The following is a 24226-nucleotide window of genomic DNA, read 5'->3' on the forward strand; positions in this document are numbered from 1 at the left end:
ACATGACGACGGTGTCCATGTCGAACATGATAGAATCACAGGACAAATGACGACAGTGTCAATGTCATACATGATAGAATCACAGACACATGACGACGGTTTCCATGTCATACATGGTAGAGTCACAAAGACATGACGACGGTGTCCATGTCTAAGATGACAGAATCACAAAGACATGACGACGGTGTCCATGCCTAAGATGACAGAATCACAAAGACATGACGACGGTGTCCATGTCATACATGGTAGAATCACAAACACATGACACGGTGTCCATGTCGAACATGATAGAATCACAGACACTTGATAGCGGTTTCCATGGTCATTTTTATGATGGGTGTCCATGTCTAACATGACAGAATCACAGAGACATGACGACGGTGTCCATGTCATACATGATAGAATCCCAAACACATGACGACGGTGTCCATGTCTAACATAATAGAATCACAGACACATTGCGACGGTGTCCATGTCATACATGATAGAGTTACAGACACATGACGACGGTGTCCATGTCATACATAGTAGAATCACAAAGACATGACGACGGTGTCCATGCCTAAGATGACAGAATCACAAAGACATGACGACGGTGTCCATGCCTAAGATGACAGAATCACAAAGACATGACGACGGTGTCCATGCCTAAGATGACAGAATCACAAAGACATGACGACGGTGTCCATGTCATACATGGTAGAATCACAAAGACATGACGACGGTATCCATGTCTAACATGACAGAATCACAAAGACATGACGACGGTGTCCATGTCTAAGATGACAGAATCACAAAGACATGACGACGGTGTCCATGCCTAAGATGACAGAATCACAAAGACATGACGACGGTGTCCATGTCATACATGGTAGAATCACAAACACATGACGACGGTGTCCATGTCTAACACGATAGAATCACAGACACATGACGACGGTTTCCATGTCATACATGGTAGAGTCACAAAGACATGACGACGGTGTCCATGTCTAACATGGTAGAATCACAGACACATGACAACGGTGTCCATGTCTAACATGATTGAATCACAGACACATGACGACGGTGTCCATGGCATACATAGTAGAATCACAAAGACATGACGACGGTGTCCATGTCTAAGATGACAGAATCACAAAGACCTGACGACGGTGTCCATCTCATACATGATAGAATCACAAACACATGACGACGGTGTCCATGTCTAACATGATAGAATCACAGACACTTGATAGCGGTTTCCATGGTCATTTTTATGATGGTTTGATTCGTATGAGAACAGTTACAATAACATTAGATATATGACGAACATACAAATAAAGAATGCTTGATTATTTGATGTTAGAAGAAAGGTAAAGGAAAAGCCTGGTGGCGATCCTTGGTAAATAATGTATGCCTCTCTGTTCAGTGTAAAAGTACTACTACCCCTGTAAGTATATTATGTATACCTGTTTATTTATCTACCGTGAAATAAGGACATGGTGTGTCTTTCCAGAAACGTTTATGATTTCCTGCATTTAAATACGACGTTGAATATGATACAAATGGTACAACAATAACAATTGAGTGACGTCAAGAATACATACGTCATCCTTCGGTTTACACCATTTTGCAATAAGGTTGAGAAAAAGATTGGTTTTCCCCGCACATTATGAGCGATGATGAATTCATGAAAGTTACTAGCGTGAAAGGTCAGAGAAGGTCAAAATTAACAAGCGCTTTTGGTATTTCATTTTTGGTGTTTGTATTTTTCAATTCATTTGTCAAGACACTTCGTTATGTTTCACACACTTGTATGATATGGAAGGTTCCCTCACAAAGCTCTACTCACAAACGTACTTACTGGAACTGATCGGTTGATATCCAATGATTAAATCGATGAAATGAAACAAGAAATATATATATCTTGGCGCCGCCAATTGATGCCGCAGTTCTCTCATATGAATGACAGAAATAAAGAACCGAAAGAAATCCCTTCCTAGCGCCTTTCAATAATTAAACATATCTAACAAACAATAAACTGGTGAAATGAATTTAACAACCACAGGGTAGGAAATATCTAAAACAGAGAGAAGTCAAGCTATAAAACTACCAATTTAAATCAAAATCGGTTCTAACTACTGGTCTGGCAAAACAGAACTCTAGTTCCTCTAGCCAACATAGCACTCCACCACATCTGATCGTCAGTTAAATTATCGTGAAACAACCACATAAAATACATCCATCCAAATCCATCAAAAAGATCAGATGCTTCTAACACACTGTTTTAAACTGGTGTTAATCTGATAACAGTAATACTGTTTATGAGTATTTACCAGATTGAAAAACTCCTTATAGCTAGTACTGATCCAATCTACAAAAATAGGAAAATAAGACGAAAAAACATGACGTCATGTCTTGAACATGTTATTTTGCAAGTTTACATTGCATAAAACATTTGGAATGTAAAAAACACAAGAAACCCCAGTTTATTCTTTGGGTATTATTACGACAAAACCCGCTAGTTATTGTAAGCATCTTTCAACGAGGGAAGCAAAGCAGAAACTGTACAAATTTTAGCCGTCTTAAAAAGACAATTTTTCAAATAGCAAACATCTGAACATACTATCGTATAACTGTAATAAATAAAAATTCAAATGAATCCTTACTACTTTTCTAGTGAAACCCCATGACATAAAACGCTGTCTCATTCTTTTACTTTATCTACCCGTATTGCTTTCATTGCAGGTTAGACGTCGACTTGCTCTTTCGGTAAATCAAGCAGGGAGATCTCCCTAAACAGTGCAACCACATTTGTACTAATGTGTAAGGGGCAGTAACTCGTAATGAAAATTAGATGAAATGTTCGTCATAATAAGAAAATAAAAGTGATTGAAACTTAAAGCTGTTAAAAAATTGTGATTAATAGAATGTGTTTCTACTTAAGGGATAAGAAAACAACTCGACTCAATAGGTAAGACCCGTAAGTGTCATCGCGTCTGAAATTAACAGCTTTCATATAAACTTTATATGTCGGTAAATTGTTTGAATGGGTTTGGACATTATTATCAAACAGAAATCATGGTGATCCTCTATGTACCTGTTACAAATGATTTATCTGTAGGAGCTAGAAAAGCACAATCTGAGGTACATCTCATAAATAATCACAACTTGAAAGATTACAAATTTCAAAAAAGAATCACAAACTCACTTTAAAAATCGGCAAGCTTTAAACAACAGCATAAGATTAAAGATGATCTATTCTTGAATATTAGCATTATTTAATATTTAATACATCAACAGACTCTTAAATACCAAACAATCGAGAGCTAATGAATACATACTTGTAACAGAAAGTCGTCTATGGTTTTATTTACACTTAGGTAGTATCTTGTTGTTTGTTTCCCCACTACACGATCGAGTGATGATAGTAATCACTATTTGCAAGAAAATCAAAATCAACTGTGTTTCTCTCGACGTTTTATTGATTGAGTTTGTGTTCCATTGAATTGAAAATGATTTTATGCAAAGCAAAAGTGCAAATTGTTTGAATCACGACAAATCTCGGGTTCATCTGATCAATGACTCTACATTCGCTTGTAGTTAACTTGGAAAATACTGAACCTTTTTTTTCTTGTCAATGTTCACTTTAACTTGCATCGCTTATCGTATCACTTCTGTTTAAAAATTTATATGATACATGAATTGACAAAATTTGATAGCAAATTCTAACTGTGGTAAATAAAAACATACACTTGACTATGTTGATTCATATAAAAATCGTTCAAATGATTATGTATACATAATAAGTGCATCACAACAGGTACAATAAATTAAGTTTTAATTTTACAACAGCACAAATAGTTAATTACTGTTTATTTATTATTTTGTGATAAATTATTGTGTGCTAATAAATTACATGTAACTATTCAGTGAAGCTTTTTGAAATGTTCATGTTTGTTGTAAAGGTGAAGTAGTAAATACTTCGTGATCAACCGTATTTGTATCAATGGCTTGTCTGTGGTGGTCATGATTGTACCATTCCCAGATTTCCTCAATCTTCTGTGGTAGTTCTCTCCCTTTCGTTTCCGGAAGACACCGGATCAGGAAACAGAATGTCAGGCATAATGAACCGAATAGTAACGATGGCAACCATAGAGCCACTTCCATCTATAACACATGTGAAACAAACGAAATAACAAAAGAACAAATTTCGAAAATAAATATATAATAAAATTTCTTCCATCTAGTTGCTTATTAGCAAAAGGGCTAGGTTAGTTACAGGTAGCTTTTCATGATATGCGCCTTTCAAATAACTAAATGCAGGAGCTGATTCCTTAAATGATTGCTGAAAAAAACAACTAATAAAGCAACACTCTTGTTGTGAAATATGGCAATAAACCTACCATATAGACGCAGAATGGTGCTATGATGCCAGATAGTCTGCCAGCGGCCGATGCTACACCGAGACCTGCGTTCCTGTAAATAGAACAAGTTAACTCATAGACAGTACAGCTTATTATCAATAAAATATAATTCTGTAACTTTCGCAATAGATTCATATATGTATGTATCCTGTTCTACTGAGACCCGGGTACATCGGCATGTATAATATTAGCTTATCATTCATGTTTCGTAGAATGTATGTTTTATCAGTTGAAATAGCGTGTTTCTAATCCTTTGTACTAGTCATGGTCAATGTTGACAATTGAAAATACTATATACCTTACCTGAGGTTTGTGGGGAAAAGTTCCGGAGTGTACAGGTAGATAGCACTAAATGAGTTTGATATCGCTCCCCGACCGACGGCAAACAGCACCACCTCAACAATCCGGACAACATCACCTGTCAATCGTTTTGTAGATAATTAATATCATATGTATATTACATACTTATCTCTAACAAGTACTTATATAAAAACTCTGTATAATGTAAACTTCAAGACTCACCTCGTTATTGTCTGTAATGTCATATAGAATCGAAACAATTTCAATAACCATTTTTAAATCATACTCGATATTTTAAGAGAACACATTGAAAACTACACAGTACCATATTTTCCTGACCATCTTCAAGTAAACAAAAAGTCCATCTTGAAGTTGTGAGGTCACATAAATTGTTCAGACTGTGACCTCTTTATTATTACATATGGCAAGAAAATGACACGGGTATAATGATAGCATATGCGGAAAATATGAGTTATAATATAGACATACGTAAACAGCACCGGTCAAGTAATTTTGTTACATTTTTAATTTTTAAACGAATATATAAGACATTCAACAATAGGTTATTCGTTTATCCTCTTACTTATTCAATTATTCAATTCACACGTTGACCTTTTGGTTGTGATCTACGGTTAGTTAAAGGTCAAAATCCAACATCTTCGATAGTATTCACAATGTAACAGGACTGGATGTTTAGGAATATTCATCAGGAATGATCGTTTTTGGAATGACGTATAAACCAGTTAGTATTAAATTACTTCACTTACTGTCAAAGTGGATTGTTATGATAGTGAGAAGTAGTGCCACACTGCCTACAAATTGGAATATAATTATGGTCGTTTTCCGGGTGAATCTGTAATGATATATACAGTTTGTTACATGTATCAATACATGTTCTTTGTCTTAAGATTGAAATAATAATAGATATCCCGCTAAGAAAACACACAACAACATATTCTACTCTTACAACACTATCAAGGTATACCAACAGAAAATATGATGGAAGTTCAGGTCCCGGTACATGTTCACTTATAATGTGTGTTGAGCAATGATTTTCTTTTTCATGAACTATGACATGTGATTAAATCACGCTTCAGGTACAATAAACAGAAGCTTAATCATAGGTCAGTTTCTTTGAATATAAATTGCTTATTTTGCAAATATCTAACGTCTGAGTTAGACTGTGAATTCAAAACGAAAAGGTTTAACTATCAAAGTCAAATTTTGTTAGCAAATAGTTTAGAGTATCCGCGCCAATAGGTTTGCCTCATTCGCATATTGCAAGGGGAACGAACTATTGTCCTGTTCACTCAAATTCAAATGATATATGTCTCAATATATCAACACAGTTCAAAGGGTACAAATGCAAATTACCGTTTAATAAAAAACAACAAGATGAAATTGCCAACAAGTTCCGAAATACTTCCGAGGAAGAAACCGAGGTAGCGACCAACAGCGAAACTGGGAGTCATCATCACAATCCCGTAGTACGTGAGGTTGTTGGCTACCCTATACAACAAAGTATATCACTTCTTATTAGATAAGGTTGTAAGCTATCGTAGATAGCACATTATATTGTATTGCCTTATACAAATTGAGGTAGTAAGTTACACTTTAAAACAAATATTAATATCATGTATTAGGTATCATATGCAGCACAGCTAATATATGGCGTGAGTGTGGCGTTATGAACAGGCTTAAGTTATTGCAATATGTATATTTCCTCTATTTTGGAGTCTGGTCTAATCAGCCACTCTATCATCAGTCCTTATTTCATTTCTGTTTGTCTGCAATACCAGAAATATTCTCCATAATGTCTTTAATTGCCGGTATAAATACAGAAATATATTTTAATATTGGGGATTGACAATTTTATAGGGGATTCTGCAAGAATAGTTACTTTAAATATTTATTTATTTGTCGTTCGAAAAGCGAATGATGTGAAACAGACTATTTCATGGCGTTAAATCAAATCACATTTGTATTTAAATATATTCGCCGGGAAAATGGTTAAAGTAATAATAATTTACACGTACATTGGAAATCAAACTAAAAGTCTACAACATGTTTTTGTTTGGTACAGATCTTAACTATGAAGTACGCACCACAAACCCCATGTAATCAGTGAATGCTTCCTCAGTATTTTGTCTGTCACCAGTTGTGACCAGTGTTCCTCTACCATGACAGTGGTTTGATCCGTTAACGGGTTACTTCGTAAAGGGAAGATTACTTTTCCAACCGCATCAATAGACAGAGGTCTCATGTCAGTTTCTTTCTGATCAGCTTCCGATAAGATCTGTGTGTTCCTTTTATTTTGTTTCCTAATTTTCTCGATGAGTGCGTGAGACTGTGCCATCTTGTTGTTTGCAGTTAGCCATCTCAGCGATTCATCCATCAGGCTTCAAAGAGTGCATAAAACAGTTTTTCTTATCAATGCATGTATATATAATAAATACATTAATATTTCAAATGGTTGCAACTAATTGTACATACAATTTATATGATAGTCTCTGCGATTATTTAAATGTGTGAGAAGAAACACATCATGCTGTTTGAGGGATTGACATACAAATGTTAACAAACGAACGAAGACTCTTTCTTACCAAGGGTGGAGGATAGGGAAATTCCAACCAAGGGTTTTCAAATCGGGTTTTGCACCAATTTGAAGATCCCGCGGGAATAATTTCCTTACCCTACACTCTTGGCATGAAAGAGTATTTTTCTCTCATTTCAATCGTCAGAATTAGCTCACAAACCCCCAAAAGTCTTCATCATCAGAATGATGTTTTAGTTTTATGACGTCTCGTCGTTGTCGGCGAAAACCCATGGCAGTTTGTTACAATCAGACAAAAAAAGCTGTATAGAGGTGATATAATAGTGGCAGTTATAACATAAACTACCCATAGCAAGTATCAAGTGGGAACGTTGATAGACTTATTGGTAATGCATTTAATTCATTTAGTACTTACAAAATTTCTACCAGGCTGAAAACTGAGAAAACAGACAATGCTAGTTGAAGGATTCTCCAGTCGTAGTTTCGAAGCAAAAAAGCAACGAGAGTAAGAACGTTGACGGAGCTCGACCACATGAAGCCGTTTACAATTCCCACGTCCTCACGAGAATCAATGTGAAATAATTCCAGCCAGAATGTCACTACTGTAATCAGCATTCCCTGTATACCACAACATAACCATTGTATACACAAATATACATTGTATACACAAATATACATTGTATACCATAACATAAACTATGTATTCCACAACATACCCGTATACCACAACATACACTGTATACTAAAACGTATACAATGCATCATTCCATTACATATACATTGTATACCATAACATATACATGGTATACCATAACATATCTATTGTATACCATAACATATACATTTTATACCACAACATAAACAATGTATACCATAACATATACATTGTATACCATAACATATACATTGTATACCACAACATATACATTGTATACCATAACATATACATTGTATACCATAATATATACAATGTATACCATAACATATACATTGTATACCATAACATAAACATTGTATACTATTACATATACATTGTATACAATAACATATACATAGTATACCATAACATATGCATTGTATACCATAACATATGCATTGTATACCATAACATCTACATTGTATACCATAATATATACAATGTATTCCATAACATATACATTGTATTCCATAACATATACATTGTAAACCATAACATATACATTTTATACCACAACATAAACAATGTATAACACAACAAACCCGTATACCACGACATACACTGTATACTAAAACGTATACAATGCATCATTCCATTACATATACATTGTATACAATAACATATACATATTATACCATAACATATACATTATATACAATAACATATACATTGTAGACCATAACACAAATATTGTGTACCATAACGTATACATTGTATACCATGACATATACATTGTATACCGTAACATATACATTGTATTCCATAACATATACATTGTGTACCATAACATAAACAATGTATACCATAACATATACATTGTATTCCATTACATATACATAGTATATCATAACATATATATTGTATACCATAACATATACATTGTATACAATAACATATACATAGTATACCATAACATATACATTGTATACCACAACATAAATAATGTATATCACAACATGTCATACTCAAAATATATACCAGGAATATACTGTGTATACCATAACAGACATTGTTACAAGTATGCCACATTAAACTGTATTATATATACTGTATACCACAACAAACACGTTATACCACAACATACATTGTATGCCACAACATACATTGTAAACCAAAACATATCTTGAATACCGAAACTAAACGTGACAACATTCCCTTCACAAAATAGTGTATATCACAACTTAAACTGCATCAACAACACACACTATACACCACAACATATCACCCATATTACAATAGACATTATAAACCACAATATATGCAATACACCAACTCATCAATTGTATACCACAACATACTCTGTGTAACATATACACACTTTATGTACACAATACAGTGTATACCACTTTATTCAATGTGTAAGAAAATTTATACCAAATTTGCCTTATTGAAAAACCCACCCTGACATGCCACCCTTTTTTAATATTGTTTGTTTTGTGATTTATATATATGTGTGTTGGTGTGGCGTAATTCTGTCGAATCCCCACCTAAGGATGTAAATTGACAGTAAACATCATTTTCATAGTTTGTGTCATGATGTCATTATAATAAATTGTCATCTTATGATGGCCTTATTCAATTCTATACATGTGTTGAGTTTTATGTGGAGTCGGCATAAATACCACTTTATTCAATGTGTAAGACAGCATACAGTACATAACACGACATACACTGCATACAACAACATACCATCTTTATCCCACTGTTTACAATGCCTAGCGTTTAAAAGGTTATGTTTATATTCATATTGTATAAGATATGATACATCAATAGTTGCAGCATCTGAAACTAAAAACGTTTGTTCATGGTATTTTCAAGATTCTGTTCTCAAGCCCGATTTCTTTTTCCAACGAAAAAGTAATAAAAATTTCACATCAATGATTTGGAAAAAATAGGAAGCTCTTAATGAAGTTTTCGGTGTTTACGCTTGATTGCCACATGATTTAATGAAGATAAAAGAAAGTTGGTTTAATCACAGCATCTTTGCTCGACTTGAGAACATTTTCATTTACAAGATCTACATTTTGAAATCAATTTGATGACTTAAAAAGCCCCTTTCGCGTAAACGAACAACTCTGGTCCAACCGGTTCAACCGTTTGGATCACGATAAACGATTGTAGCCTTAATACTTGGTTAGCGCAATGATATTTTCGACAATGGGATGCCAGTAGCATTTTAATAATTCTCCAGTTTTCGAAACAGTATCCAGTGCAACAAATAACACCAATATTCATACTTGCTGAAAGGTTCCAACAAAGAAGCGCAGTACAAGAAATGCGGTAATATTCTTTACAAACGCCATTGTGAAGGTGACTGCCAGTAAGCCGATGTTGAAGGCCACGTGAACTGGCTTTCTCCCGAATTTATCGGCCAGTGGTGCGGCCAGGGCCCCAAGAAACATCCCACCATTAACGAGAGACTGGGACAATCGACCAATCGTGTCCCTTTCACATACAAGGTCCCACTGGTAAATCAAACGATTTTTACTTTCATTAAATGTGAAAATTAGAATGGGTATGCAAGAAGATGACCACAAAGATGGCTGTTGGGTCATAACACGTTTCTGTTGTAAACAATATAAGTAATGCGAAAGAACTGGTAGTTGGCGATGAGAAAGAACGAATATTTCAATGACATGTTTAATTTTGTGGAATTACCACAACAATATCTTTATTTTCCTACACCAAACGAGAAATTGCATTAAAAACATTGCTGATAAAACCTTAAGTTGCGAATTGTATATATTTCTCTGTAATAAGTACTAAGGCTGTTACCTCTGATACAAACGTGGACGTTTTTGGGAATGTGTAATTGACTCCATACAAACAGCCTGTTTCTTCTGTCACTAAATTCCCGTTAACATTCCGCTGCAAGAGGATACTACATGTGTCGGCAGTCACATTGATGACGTCATTAATGCTGTGATTGTCTTCACCAAGTGTTACGTCTGGCAGTTCTACAGAACACTTGTGTTCAGGTGTAAAACCTAAAAATACATTAAAACTGTCAAATTACATTATTTTCATAAATATCTTTGATCAAAATACATAGTATTTTTTTATTGAGACAGGTATAGTTGAAACTCGTTATCTAGAGCCGTTTTTCCTAGTCTTATTTGTTTGGCATCTTGAATGGCTTATTAACGTGTACTTCAAAAATGTATAAATAAATAAATGAATAAATACGTGTGCATTAGCGAATAAATAAAACAAAAACCTTTACAAAAATCACAACATGCCTGTTTATAAACATAAATACGATATATTTATATACCGGTTTGAATTTCACAAAATACGTTTTCGTTTCATGGCTTTTTAATTCATTCTCTTAACAAGAAGTCAGATGTATATCATGTTGAAGTTTACGTACCATTTCCTCTGAACTATTTTTGAGTATTGTTAATTCGTTGTTAAAAAGCCTTAATATATATTTATAGTCAATATTGAGGTGTGTTTACTTCACATGTGCGTGAAATTGATCAACAGTTTTAGTCTTTCTATACTACTTACCGATAAAAACAACGGATACAATGTGAAACGCCATTGGAAGGGTTGCCAATATAGTCAGTGTCATTTGCTGGAATTGGTACACGCCAAACCTTCCTAAACCATTCCACACGTCATCAATGTCGACAGGACGTAACATGATTACCTTGAAAATGACTTTGAGTGGTTAAATTGTAGGTATAATATCGTATCTTTTACAACCCTTGCATTTCGTCATTGTAAGTATGAGTGCCTACATAATTACAAAACATTGAAAATATACTGAAAGGCTACACTTGTAAATTTGTATCAAGACTCACCATGAAGCAACGTCAGATCTCAAGGCCAGTCCCTATAAAGAACAACTCTGGTAAGACTGTTTAGACCGCGATAAACGAATGCGGCTCAAGCATCCTGGTTGTCAACATTTCATGTGTATGATTTAGTGAGCGATAATGTACCTGCATATTCCTATGCATGTACCTGCATATTCCTATGCATGTATCTGTCATAATTTGCATATCTATGTCAGTCGACCTTGATGTTACATTGATACTGCATTCTGACAAAGTCGAGTATAGTATTCGATATCATCGTTTCTCGAGACAGTATTGACCAATCAACTAAAATTGCATTTACATGGAATGACTAATTCTGTTATCCATAAAAAGTCTTAAGATTTTTTGACAAATAACATTGCTGAAATATAAACATAAAAAGTAAGCAATATTACCATTAAAAGTTAGACTTTGAACTCACCGATGGGGTGATATTTCTACAGCAGTTAAGAACTTTTACTCTAAACTTGGTCATCGTACCTTGTATATCTGTACTTTAATCGTGAATTATAGGTAATTTGTCTTAGAAATACGAAAATTAAACACTGAGTACATTGTAAGACAATGCATAAAGTCAAAGAAAGCAAAAATTTGCTGCACCAAATGGCCAGCACAGGTACTAGAGTAAAAACAGTACAACCAATCTGCAACATCCACTTTCTATTTTATTTCATCTTTTATGTTTCATTCATTTTGCAAACGACATATTCAATAAACACACACACACACATACACACACACACACACACACACACATGCCCCCCCCCCCCACACACACATAACACACAAGCTAAGTCAAAACAAAACAGAACAAATTCCACCAACACCACTTACACTACATACAATCTATATTAAGACCTCTGTTACTAATCTTCAATAAATCTATTTCCTCCGGTATTCTCCCTTCTGCATGGAAAAATGCTCATGTTACACCCGTGTACAAGTGCAAGGGTGCAAGAAGTAACCCATCTAATTATAGACCAATCTCTGTTACTCCTATTTTTAGTAAACTTCTTGAAAAAAATGTTTTTAGATATATGTTTAATTATCTCTCAAGATATAATATTGCTTCTAAGAATCAATCAGGGTTTCTACCTAAAGATTCAACTGTCTACCAATTATTAGTTATATATGATGCAATTGTAAAGCACTTGGATAAAGGTAAAGAAGCTAGAATGATATTTTGTGACGTCAGCAAAGCTTTCGACAGGGTCTGGCATGATGGTTTAATTTTCAAATTAAAAAAATATGGGTTTTGCGGTAATATTTTGAAACGGTTTTCTTCGTATTTAATTGATAGGAGACAGAGGGTGGTCTTTGATGGATTTAAATCTAACTGGAAAACGTTAAAGGCGGGGGTACCACAGGGGTCAGTTTTAGGGCGATTTTTTATTTTTACTGTACATAAATGATATCGGAGAAAATTTAATCTCTAATGTCAAGCTTTTCGCTGACGACACATCTTTATATGCATTGATAGAGGGAAACAGACAGGAAGCTGCTGACATACTAAATGAAGACTTACGTAAAATCTCTATCTGGGCTGATAAATGGGGTATCATCTTCAATCCGGATAAAACGGAGGCTCTACTTTTCTCAAGGCGGGTCGACTCTGAGACCTTGCATCCTAATCTATTTTTTAATAATGCAGTTATTAATAACGTTATTGATCATAAACACCTTGGTCTTATTTTCAATGGCAAAGCCAACTGGTCAACTCATATAAATTATATTTATGAAAAAGCATATAAAAGACTGAATATACTTAGAATGTTAAAATTTAAGATTGATAGAAAATCCCTTGAAACAATATATATATCATATGTTCGTCCAATCCTCGAATATGCTGATATTGTATGGGCTAACTGTTCCCAGAGAGAGTGCAACGTCTTAGAGTCAATCCAACTTGAAGCAGCACGCATTATTTCTGGTTTAAGACGAGGAACGAGCTATAACATTTTATATAGAGAGACTGGCTTTGTTAAACTTAGTAAAAGAAGACATTTACATCAAAATATTGCATTTTTTAAATTCTTTAATAACANCATTTATATAACTCTAGCTATTTTCCGAAACTGATGTCAGAATGGAACAATCCAGCCAGTCTGTTTCCCACTATGACATCTCTTGGAGCTCTGAAAAAGGAATGTTTACGTTCATCCCATATGGATGATGTTCACCCAATATGTAGTAACATTTGTAAATATCACGGTGATAGAAAAATTAACATAACATTATGTCAGTTAAGAAATTCTGCAAGTAATTTAAATTCAGATTTATTTAATGCACATCAAAATGATAGCCCTGCTTGTATATGTGGCTCGTGATCATTTTTTCCTGCACTGTCCTTTTTATACTAACCAACGACTAATATGACTTAACTCTCTGTCAGCGATGAGTGATGCTATTCCACTCAATACCCAAACTTTTATTTATGGTTTCCAATCAAGAGACGTAAATATGAATATAAATATTGTGGAGACGGTTCAGAATTACATTAGAGACACTAGACGTTTTTATTCGATTCTCAAATAACTTTGTAAAATAATCTCTTTTATAACAATTGTGATATTTGAAATATGTATTGTCAAATCAAATTCAAAGTACAAATAATCTCTTATTTTAATACTTAAAGAAACACATGTAAAAGTAACATTTATATGATATGTATATACTGTTATGTTTTGTAAGGAGAGGGCTTATATAGGATATGCCTATTGCCCAATTCCTTTTGTACGGAAGATCAGTACAATAAAATATTCTGAAATGAAAAAAATACACTACATACAAATAATTATAAACAGTTTTAACGTGGACTTTATCATATGACCAATACGTAAACACTCGTGAAGCGTGACAACATTCAGACGATAGAATAACATATGTATATGTACAAATCCACGACACACAGAAGTCCACGGTAACAGGTGTCAATGGATCTGCCGCGATGGCAGCCATGTTGATGTTCAGATTAGGGTCTAAATTGGACTTGAACACTTCGGGTAATCGTTGTTATTGGCACGTGCAGAAATATTCATGAAAAATAAAGCATGTTTTTAAGGGTAATCGCAAGGAAACAATTGCTGACGATGATGACATTGATTGAGTTATTCACTGTCATCTTTACTTCAAAGGCAACACAAAAACATATTGTCTCTTGCAAACTAAGCGAATCAGGTGACTTTTCCCCCAGATGTCCAGGCTTTCAAGCACTAATTTAACATGATATAAGTTATTAGATGAAGATAGAATGGTATCTAAATCTTCCAAATTCTTTATTTACTTTTGTGTATATATAATACTTATGATGATCGATAATTTTGTTAATTTTACATAACTGCTGAAGAATCACTTTCTACTCGGTGTAGTCTAGTACCATGGGTATATTGTTAATAATAGGATACAGATAATTAACTAGAAATTTGTTTTGTGAACAAAAACATATGTCTCGCCTTATTAGCCAATATGATTATTTGGAAGAATAGAAAGGTCATACCAAGATTAAGGTGTGTACATTTTAAACCATTAAATTTTAAAATTATTCTGGTTCATGTAAAATTGCCTTAACAATTTTGGATAAGTTTCGGCAGCTATGGTACTATAGAATAGGAATTGTCACACATCTGATTACAATCTGGTTATTCTATTGGCTCATCATTTTTTATAAACTTAAACTTAGTGTATTTAGGTCATTTAAGCAAGTTTTGTCAACGTAGGAGAAATAACATGGAAATTATGCTGCAAACAAACTTCGGTATGAAAAATAAACAAAGGGCAATATCTCAATATATAGTGTGGCACGAGACCCGACTTAAGAAATCGACACTCCTACTTCCCAAGATACATAACTATAGCAAGTTTGATTAACGTAGGTGAAATAACATGGACGTTATGCCGTGGACAAACTTCGGTATTAAAAATAAAAAGGGCCATAACTCTGTGTGTATATAGTTGGACACGAGACCAAATTTCAGGGCACTGCACACCTTCTTTGGGTGATGCAGGTATTGTATACATCGAGTGTGATCAATATCTTTAACGGTTTAGAAGTTATGTCGTGGACAAACTTCGTTGTAATTTTTTATATGTCTAAGAAACTTTCAGTGGATGAACAAGAATACTGGAAATGTGCATTTCTAAAATGGGTTCATGCTGTGATCACTCAACGCCTGATTTTCGGATCAGCACCTCGCTATTCAAAGCCATTCTAAGACTAATAATTTCTAACTTATATGTGTACTGCTGCTCAATATATCTGTAGCTTCAAGTATTATATAGATATACCTGATGTACACAACAGCTGCAGCTGCTGTTTACACATTAAAAGGTATTATAATTTCCATAAACTAATAATAAATTGATATTGGTATGATACCACTGTGATATGATGACTGAAAACGAATGTTCTGTACTAACGTTCCTACCAATTTGCGATAAAAAGATTGGTGGCCAATCTGTTACAATGTATAAAATTAAAAATATGAAAAGTGGGAAAAAGTCTGAATTTGCAGGTTAGATACATGTTAGTTTTAAAAGCACTGATTGGTAGAAAGAGAGATGGCACTCGGAGAGACACGACTAAAAATGGACTTCAGGTTTGAAGGAAAGATAATTGCAAGGAGAAGGTTGATTGTAGATAAAGGAGCTGTGTTAGAAAAGGGAGGTAGATGTAAAGGAACTGGAAGTTAGAAAAAAAATAAATACTAAATGCATTTACCTGAAATTCGACTTCCCGAGCTTTTCAGTATTTCCCAGACCATATAAAATGTATCGATCATAAATGTATGAAACAAATGACAGAAATGGGGAAAATATAAGGCCACATTGCAGATTGAAGTAAAATATTGATTCACAGTAGAACAACATTCTCTGCATGGTCCACTTGGCGGATTCATCTTTGAGAAGAAAACATCTTGAGACGGCCCCTAACTTAAGTTCATTTTCTGTACCGATAGAGGAACTCCCTTTCCCAGCAGGCAAAGGTTCGATGGGCCGACGTCGCGATCGGCTGGCAAGGTCGCAGGTGCACATTCGCAACAACGGCTCAATGTTGGTCCAATAAGTACAAAATTGAATGTTTACGGGCAGCATGATTTGCAACGTTTAGCCAACGTTGGCGCAGCAACTGAAATATAACCAATAGCATGAGAATGGTATGGAAGCTAGTTCGTTAAATTTCCAACATTCATCCAACAATGACTCAAGTTAGAGCAACGTTGAGCCAACAAGATGTTTGAACAAAATATATATGATATGGTCAGTTTAATCAGAGAAAATACAGCAATAGACCAACCCAGTTGCATAACTAACAATTTAACGTGACAATATAATTCGCTTAAAACTGGTATTTTAAAACATTGGTGCCACGTTGGGCCGACATATTCCTGTCTGCAAGGTCGGTACCACTTTTAGCCGACAGCAAAACGTGTGAATAAATATAAATGTCCATGGTCGGTTTAATAAGATTACATCTGTGTTGGGCCGACGAGTTGCATATTTTACAGTATAATATACTTCGTTTAAAACCGGTATTTATACCACATTGTTTTGAACAATATCGGTACTAAATCGCGGGATCGGGCCGACGAATTTTCTACAAACTTGTTGACCAATTGGGCCAACACAGTGTTCTCGAAAACGTCGGTACCACGTTGGGCCGACAAACCCCGCCCCCCTTAATTTACATGGTAAGTTAAACAAAGTTACTACAACGGATTTGGACCGACACCGTTGCATATTAATATGCATTTATGTATATAACAAACTGTAATGTATCTCGTTTAAAATTTGTATTTTACAACGCTGGTACCACGTTAGGCCGACATACTGATTTCTTCAACGTCGGTGTTATGATAGGCCGACATCTAGACGTTTGAATGAAACATTAATTTACTTGATAAAACTAATACAGCATTGGACTGACACTGTTGCACATTTTACATATTTAAAGTGCAAGATATTCCGTTTAAAGCTTGTGTTTTTCTACAACGTTGGTTCCTCGTTGGGCCGACACATTACCGACAACTAGACGTTTGGACAAAATTCAAGAGCAGCATCATTTATCCCCTGAGAAGCCCTACCATGGATGTGTCTCGGGCTCGCTGGAGGCTTAGGCTGCCCCACGACCCCTCATCTAAACGTTCGCTTACACATGTACATCAGACCAACCCCAGCTACATCATATTGCAATTGTGTGCTTTTGATCAAATGGATATATTATGCAGAATCTTCGAATTTCTATTTTTTTGTAAACGTTTAAAAAATATATATAATATAACATTAGTACTAAACAAATATATACAATTGTACGAACTGTTACAAATGTAGTTAACGATACGATTGTGTTTCCAGAAACTAAATTCATATCACTGACTGGTATCCTTTGTTATAAAATGGTTAATTGTGTCATGTCGTGCTAGTGTGTATAAATACCTGTACACACACCTACATGCAGCTCGGTGCTCAGCATTTTATCCATAGATTACATACACTACTATGGAACCACCACTCGTGCACCCGGTCAGCTGATTTCACACACAATGACAACTTCGTATTACTACGCATAGTACCGTTTCTGAGAAGAGTTATCTCCCCTCCTCCGAGATAACGTAGTTGCGAGAAATAATAATAAACATTACAAAAATAATAAATTTTGCACCATTTTTGCTATTATTTTTTTAAATTTGAAATTAAGAATAAATTAATATTTATAACATTGTCATATTAAATACTGACTTTCGACTCGCAACCGGTTCTTCGTGGTCACGAACATTCGAACACCCAAACATCCGGCTGGGTAATTCTCGGGACATCAACTTGCACATTAAACCCATAAAACTTTATAATGACACAGGACGCTTCATTCATCAAATTATAATCATTTACATCTTCAACGGCTGTACATTAAACTTCAAATGAGCTCTATGCCTACTGCCGACGGGTGTTCTGGGTGGTAAATATGGTGTGACCGATGATTTGAAATAGTGCGGACATAAACATTTTTAAATATATAATATGCGGTGCTTAAAGTAAAAAAAAAACATCAATTAGATCAACTTTCTAAAATGAGAGGAATATCAAGTGTTGGTTATTAGTAGATTCTCGACATATATTTTGTTTCAACAAAATCGGCTGATCGGCAGAAGTCGAACATTTGAAGTTTGTGTGTAGGCTGGGGTTCAGGCTGTTCCTTTTTTATGGTATTTTCTCCGATACTAATATTGAAAATATCAAATTTACAAAAAAAGTGTTGTACTTTCTTTTATTGTAGCTCATCGTAACGTAAATATATGAATTGAATGGATTTTTTCCATGTACATTGCGGCAATGAAAAGTAGTAGCTGATCTACATATCTTCTGAGGATATGTAGATTAGCTGCTACTGCTATTAATTGCAGCAATGTACATGAAATAAAATCCATTCAATCCCAAATGGCTCCCTCCAAATTATTCAAACTGAACTATAACGGAAGATGGACCATCTTCGGAATGAACATTTGAATGTAATGGACCTTTACAGAGGCTACAAGTTGACAGCGCAAACAACTGTAAACGGTCAAGGCACTTTTGAAGGAGCCTGCCGCGTTGGTCTTGATAACCAGGATTACGCGAGTGATGTAAGCGGACATTGAAATCACCCATGACAATTACAGATCCATACAGGGAAAATGTCGTGCACAGCTCGTCAATCTTTTGGATGTATTCATTAAGTTTAGCCTCTGTAAAGGTCCATTGCATTCATATGTTTATTCCGAAGATGGTCCATATCTTCCCTTATATATCACATTATCATCAACTCATCTAAATTAGACCTCGTGAGTGAATGTTCCATTTTGGATGGCGATTATCTTGACGTGTCAAACCATAGGCCGTTGGTATGTGAACTGGTTTTCCCTGATTCGGTTTCCGGTGAAAATTATTGTGATAAACACGTTTACTAAAATCATCTGATTGTACCTTGCCAAAAGGTAAAATTTGGAAGTTTTTAAAACTCTATTGGAACAACAAACTAAAAGATCTTCATCAAAACATGTGGAGATGTCAGGTTTGGGTCTCTAAAGGTCGACCGCGTGACACGGACTCAGTCACATTTAGAAACTATAAAGATGCGAAACGCTTATTTAGGAACAGACATAGACAGGTTTCAGAGGATCACATTGTAGACTTAAAACAACGAAATAGAAAGCTGTGTTGATGTTAATCAAAAGACGTTCTGGTCTCTTGTTAGAAAACGTTGTACTAACACTTCGGGGTTTGTAACAGGCATTCTGAGTAATCATGACTCGGAAATCGACTGCTTTGATAATTTTTCTTTAAATGAGGTCAAGTGCATCTGCAAAAAACTCCCTATTGGCAAAGCAGCTGGGTATGCTCATATTGTGTATGAGCACTTGATATATGCTAACGACACCTTATACAACTGTTTATGTGTTTTATTTCACGCATTCCACAGGTTAGAGTATGTTCCACCTCTGCTTACAAAAGGTCTGATTTGTACACTGTATAAAGGTCACAACAAACCTAAGGGTGATCCCTATAGTTATCGTGCCATTTCCTTATTTTCTATTATGTTTTTGAAAAATTACTACTAAACCGACTGGATTCAAAAAATATCTTTGAGAACGTCAGTAGTACGATGACTGCTCACTTAGTCCACGAGTCTGTTTCGTATGCTTGTGACAATAACAGTAAACTGTTTGCTTGCTTCCTAGATGCTGCCAAAGCATTTGACTGCGTATGGCATAATGGCCTATTTTTTTTAAACTCGCCAGCATCGGCTTTAAGTCAAAGTATATTCATATTATTGCTTCTTTATATGAAATATGTTCAAAGTCTGCCAATTAATGATTTGTTAAATGATTTGTGCGCTGCAAAGTATTCATTTCTTATTCAAGACGTTAATGTAACTTGTCCAACTCAAGCTGACGATATTACGTTGTTATCTCTTTGTAAACGTGGTCTGGACAATCTCATGGATATCTGCTACACTTACAACTATTATTGGAGATTCAAATACAACGCGTCTAAGTCTGTTATGATTGTCTTTAATGAAGGTACAAATGCTTTCTCAAAGACGATTCGGAGCTGGTCTCTCGGCAATGAAGTTGTCTCAGAGGATGTTGGGACAAAACACGTCGGCATCTTCTTAAACAAATTCAAACCTGGCTGTCCAGACATCAATGAGATTGTTAACAAGCTACGTAGTCAATGTTTTGCCCTACTCCATTGTAACCTTTTCGGTACTGGGATCAATCCAATGACAGTTGCAAAGTTATATAAGTCTATTGTTCTGCCTAGAAGCCTCTTTGGCTGTGAACTTTGGTTTTCACTAACAGAAACTGATTTGTCTCGTATTGAAACTGTACATGCAAAGCTCATTCAAAGTTGTATCCGTCGCACACGATCAGATATCGCTCTCAGTATGTTAGGCCTTATCTCAATACACCTCGAGATTGAATTAGCCAAACTTCGCTTTTTTGCTGCTTTATGTAGACTAGATACACGATATACTGTAAAGAGAATTTTTATGTTTCGTCTTTTTTCACACATATTTTGAATTCAATGTGGAAAAGGTTTTGTTTCAGATGTTTGGAAAATCTTATGAATATGAATTATATGATGTATTATTGGCCATCTTACAAAAAGGATTTTTTCCTTCTAAACAATCATTGAAACGTCTAACGAGAGGTGTTCTAATTCGTAATTACACTTATGAGTGGAGGCAGCGACCCCTTCTCAGCAAGGACTTTTCTTGATTTATGTATCTGCAATATGATATCTGTCCTTCGACTATTTGGTTTTTATCGAAACGTTTTCCCTACTTTTGAAGAACATGCGCTAATGTTGCAAAGCTCTGGATTATTTCTCCAGATTGTGAATTAGCATGTGCACAATGCAATGTGCTTGCAGCCGATGAAGTTGCACATTGTATTTTGGACTACACTGGCGAAGAAGTGTTAGCTTTACGCAATAACGTCTTCTCCAAAGTTATCAACGACTACCCGGTTCATGCTTACGTTGCACTGGACCAGGCGAGTCGGGATATTCAAATAGCAACGCTTCTTGGCTCTCCTCCTGATCTTTTTCGAGATCTTTTTGGAGAAGACGACGATCTTTTCTTGTCTTTTGTACGCGACTGTTGCATCTTTGCAGAGAAAGCTTTTGCTCTTACCTTCCAATAATACATGAGTTCCTGTAAATAATCTTTGTGTGTATTATACTGGTTGAAGGCTATGCAATCGTAAAATGTATAAGTTTGCATCATTCAATCAGCTTATTGTTTCAGTCATTATACTTTCTTTTGTAACTGTATTAATTTTCTTATATCTATTGTTTATTTAAAATATATATTTCACATAACTCTTCATGTTTGGAGGAATAAAGATATGAATGAATGAATTAGTTCTATGTTAATTTGATCTTTTCTCATATCTGTTTGACCGAGTCATGTATGCATGTACAGTATACCTTGAGGTAACTTTTGATCTAAACTTCATTCTGCTGTATATAAAAGACAACCTTTAATATGAGTTCGTGGTTTCACATATTTACTAGTACAGTACTTTATGTGAAAGAAATAGATGCGATCATTGCAATATGAGAAAGATCTGTTTTGTTCTTCCTGTAGCCATCTTGTTTATGATCACTTTTGAATTAAACAGGCAAAATTAAGGACCAAGGGGAACTTCCATATCAAATTTGACGAAGATCCATCAAGTACTTTCTGAGAATTAACAATAACAAACTGTAACTGTCAAAATCCCAAGATGGCCACCTGTCAACAATTTTGTTTATTCCATCAGTCACAAAAGTAAACATGCACAACAAATGACCTAGGTGAACCTACATAACAAATTCGATAAAGATCTGGGAAATAGCTATAACACACATTAACTGTCATAAAAACGATGGCCGCCAGTCAGCCATATTGTTTATCCGATCAGTCTCAAAAGTAAACAAGCACAAAAAAGACAAAGGGTAATCTGCATATCAAATTTTAGAAAGATCCCTCCATCACTTCCTGCGAAACACATTGTAGCAATAACAAATATACTGTCAAAATCCAAGCACAAACTAAGGGGAACGTACATATTAAAGTAGTTTCTGAGAAATAGCGATAACAAACCTTCAAATCCAAGATAGCTGCCCGTTGGCTATTTTGTTTATCTGATCAGTGTCAAAATTTGATATACATAACTAGCCACCACGGGAAACGTTCATGTGAAATATGAGAAAGATCAATCAGGTAATTTCTGAGAAATAGTGCTAACAAACTTTTACTCAATAAATTCAATATGGCGCCTATCGGCCATATTTGTTCCAATCAGTATAAAAAAACGATATGCATAACTAGGGCCCATGGGGAACCTTCATGTGAAATTTGAGAAAGATACTTCCAGTACTTACTGAGAAATACCACTAACAAAAATTGTTTAAGGATGGACGGAATGACAGACGGACCACGGACACAAGGCGATTTGAATAGCCCACCATCTGATGATAGTGAGCTGAAATTTAACGATCGGGCCAAAAAGCTACGGTTCCCCCAGCTAGGATAACATGAACAATTATTTCAGAAAAAAGTGTAATAACATGATTGTAACAGCATTCAGTTCCCAGTTATTTGAAAAACAACTAGAGCGTTGACAGGTCAGTAAGGGCCCCGTCTTGTGGCAATATATCCCCCATAATCATCAAGAAGCAATCTGCCTATATAGCTGAGCTTGACGTTTGACATTTGGACTTCAAAAAGAGTCGCAAGGAAGCAAAATATACATTTTACATGTACTATGATGTGAGTCTTGTTTCCTTCCACCTCCATATTTGCTGGGCTAACAGAAATGTAAATACCGGTGCAATACTCACTTGTTAGCTTTGATTTGTTTTATTTCACCTTATATACCTCCTCCATCAAGAGCCAGGGTGAAAGTCAGAGATCGACTTTGTGTTTAACCTTTGGACCGAAATGACCTTGACCATTAACCCAGTGACCCTGATCTTTGGTCAGTTGACTTATTCTTTAATTCCGACCAACTTTGCTTCATAATATTATAACAAAATGTTCACCAGTGAAAAATACAAAACTTGACCTTGACCCTTTGGACCCCGTAACCTGGACCTAAGGTCAGTTGACTCTGTGTTAAGTTCTGAGCAAGTTTGCTACATAATAACATAAAAAAAGTTCATCAGTAAAAAGATACAATAATTGACCTTGACAGTGACCACGTGACCTTGACCTTAAGTCAGTTGACTCCTTGTTCAATTCTGACCAACATTGCTGCATAATGTCATAACAAAATGTTCATCAGGGAAAAGATACAAAATTTAACCTTCACCTTTGACCCAGTGACCTTGACCTTTGGTCAATTGACTCCTTGTTTAATTCTGATCATTTTTTCTTCATCATGTCATAACAAAATGTTCACCAGTGAAAAGATACAAA

At 35.2% G+C, this 24226-nt stretch overlaps 1 protein-coding gene across 1 annotated transcript; it reads right to left on the reverse strand.

Moving 5' to 3' along the window:
* Window positions 1-3921: 3921 nt before the first annotated feature.
* On the reverse strand, window positions 3922-11528 carry LOC110441364 (solute carrier family 22 member 6-B-like). The gene is made up of 9 exons (XM_021484480.1): window positions 11471-11528; window positions 10736-10947; window positions 10198-10425; window positions 7679-7959; window positions 6133-6218; window positions 5477-5521; window positions 4713-4827; window positions 4389-4461; window positions 3922-4152 (listed from the first exon to the last, which is right to left on the reverse strand). Exons 1-9 carry the CDS (start codon window positions 11502-11504, stop codon window positions 3934-3936), a joined length of 1293 nt encoding a protein of 430 aa, XP_021340155.1. The 5' UTR covers window positions 11505-11528; the 3' UTR covers window positions 3922-3933.
* Between the last annotated feature and the right edge of the window lie 12698 nt (window positions 11529-24226).

This window comes from Mizuhopecten yessoensis, unplaced genomic scaffold (assembly GCF_002113885.1).
Source record: "Mizuhopecten yessoensis strain PY_sf001 unplaced genomic scaffold, ASM211388v2 scaffold715907, whole genome shotgun sequence".
In the NCBI taxonomy this organism is placed as follows: Eukaryota; Metazoa; Mollusca; class Bivalvia; order Pectinida; family Pectinidae; genus Mizuhopecten; species Mizuhopecten yessoensis.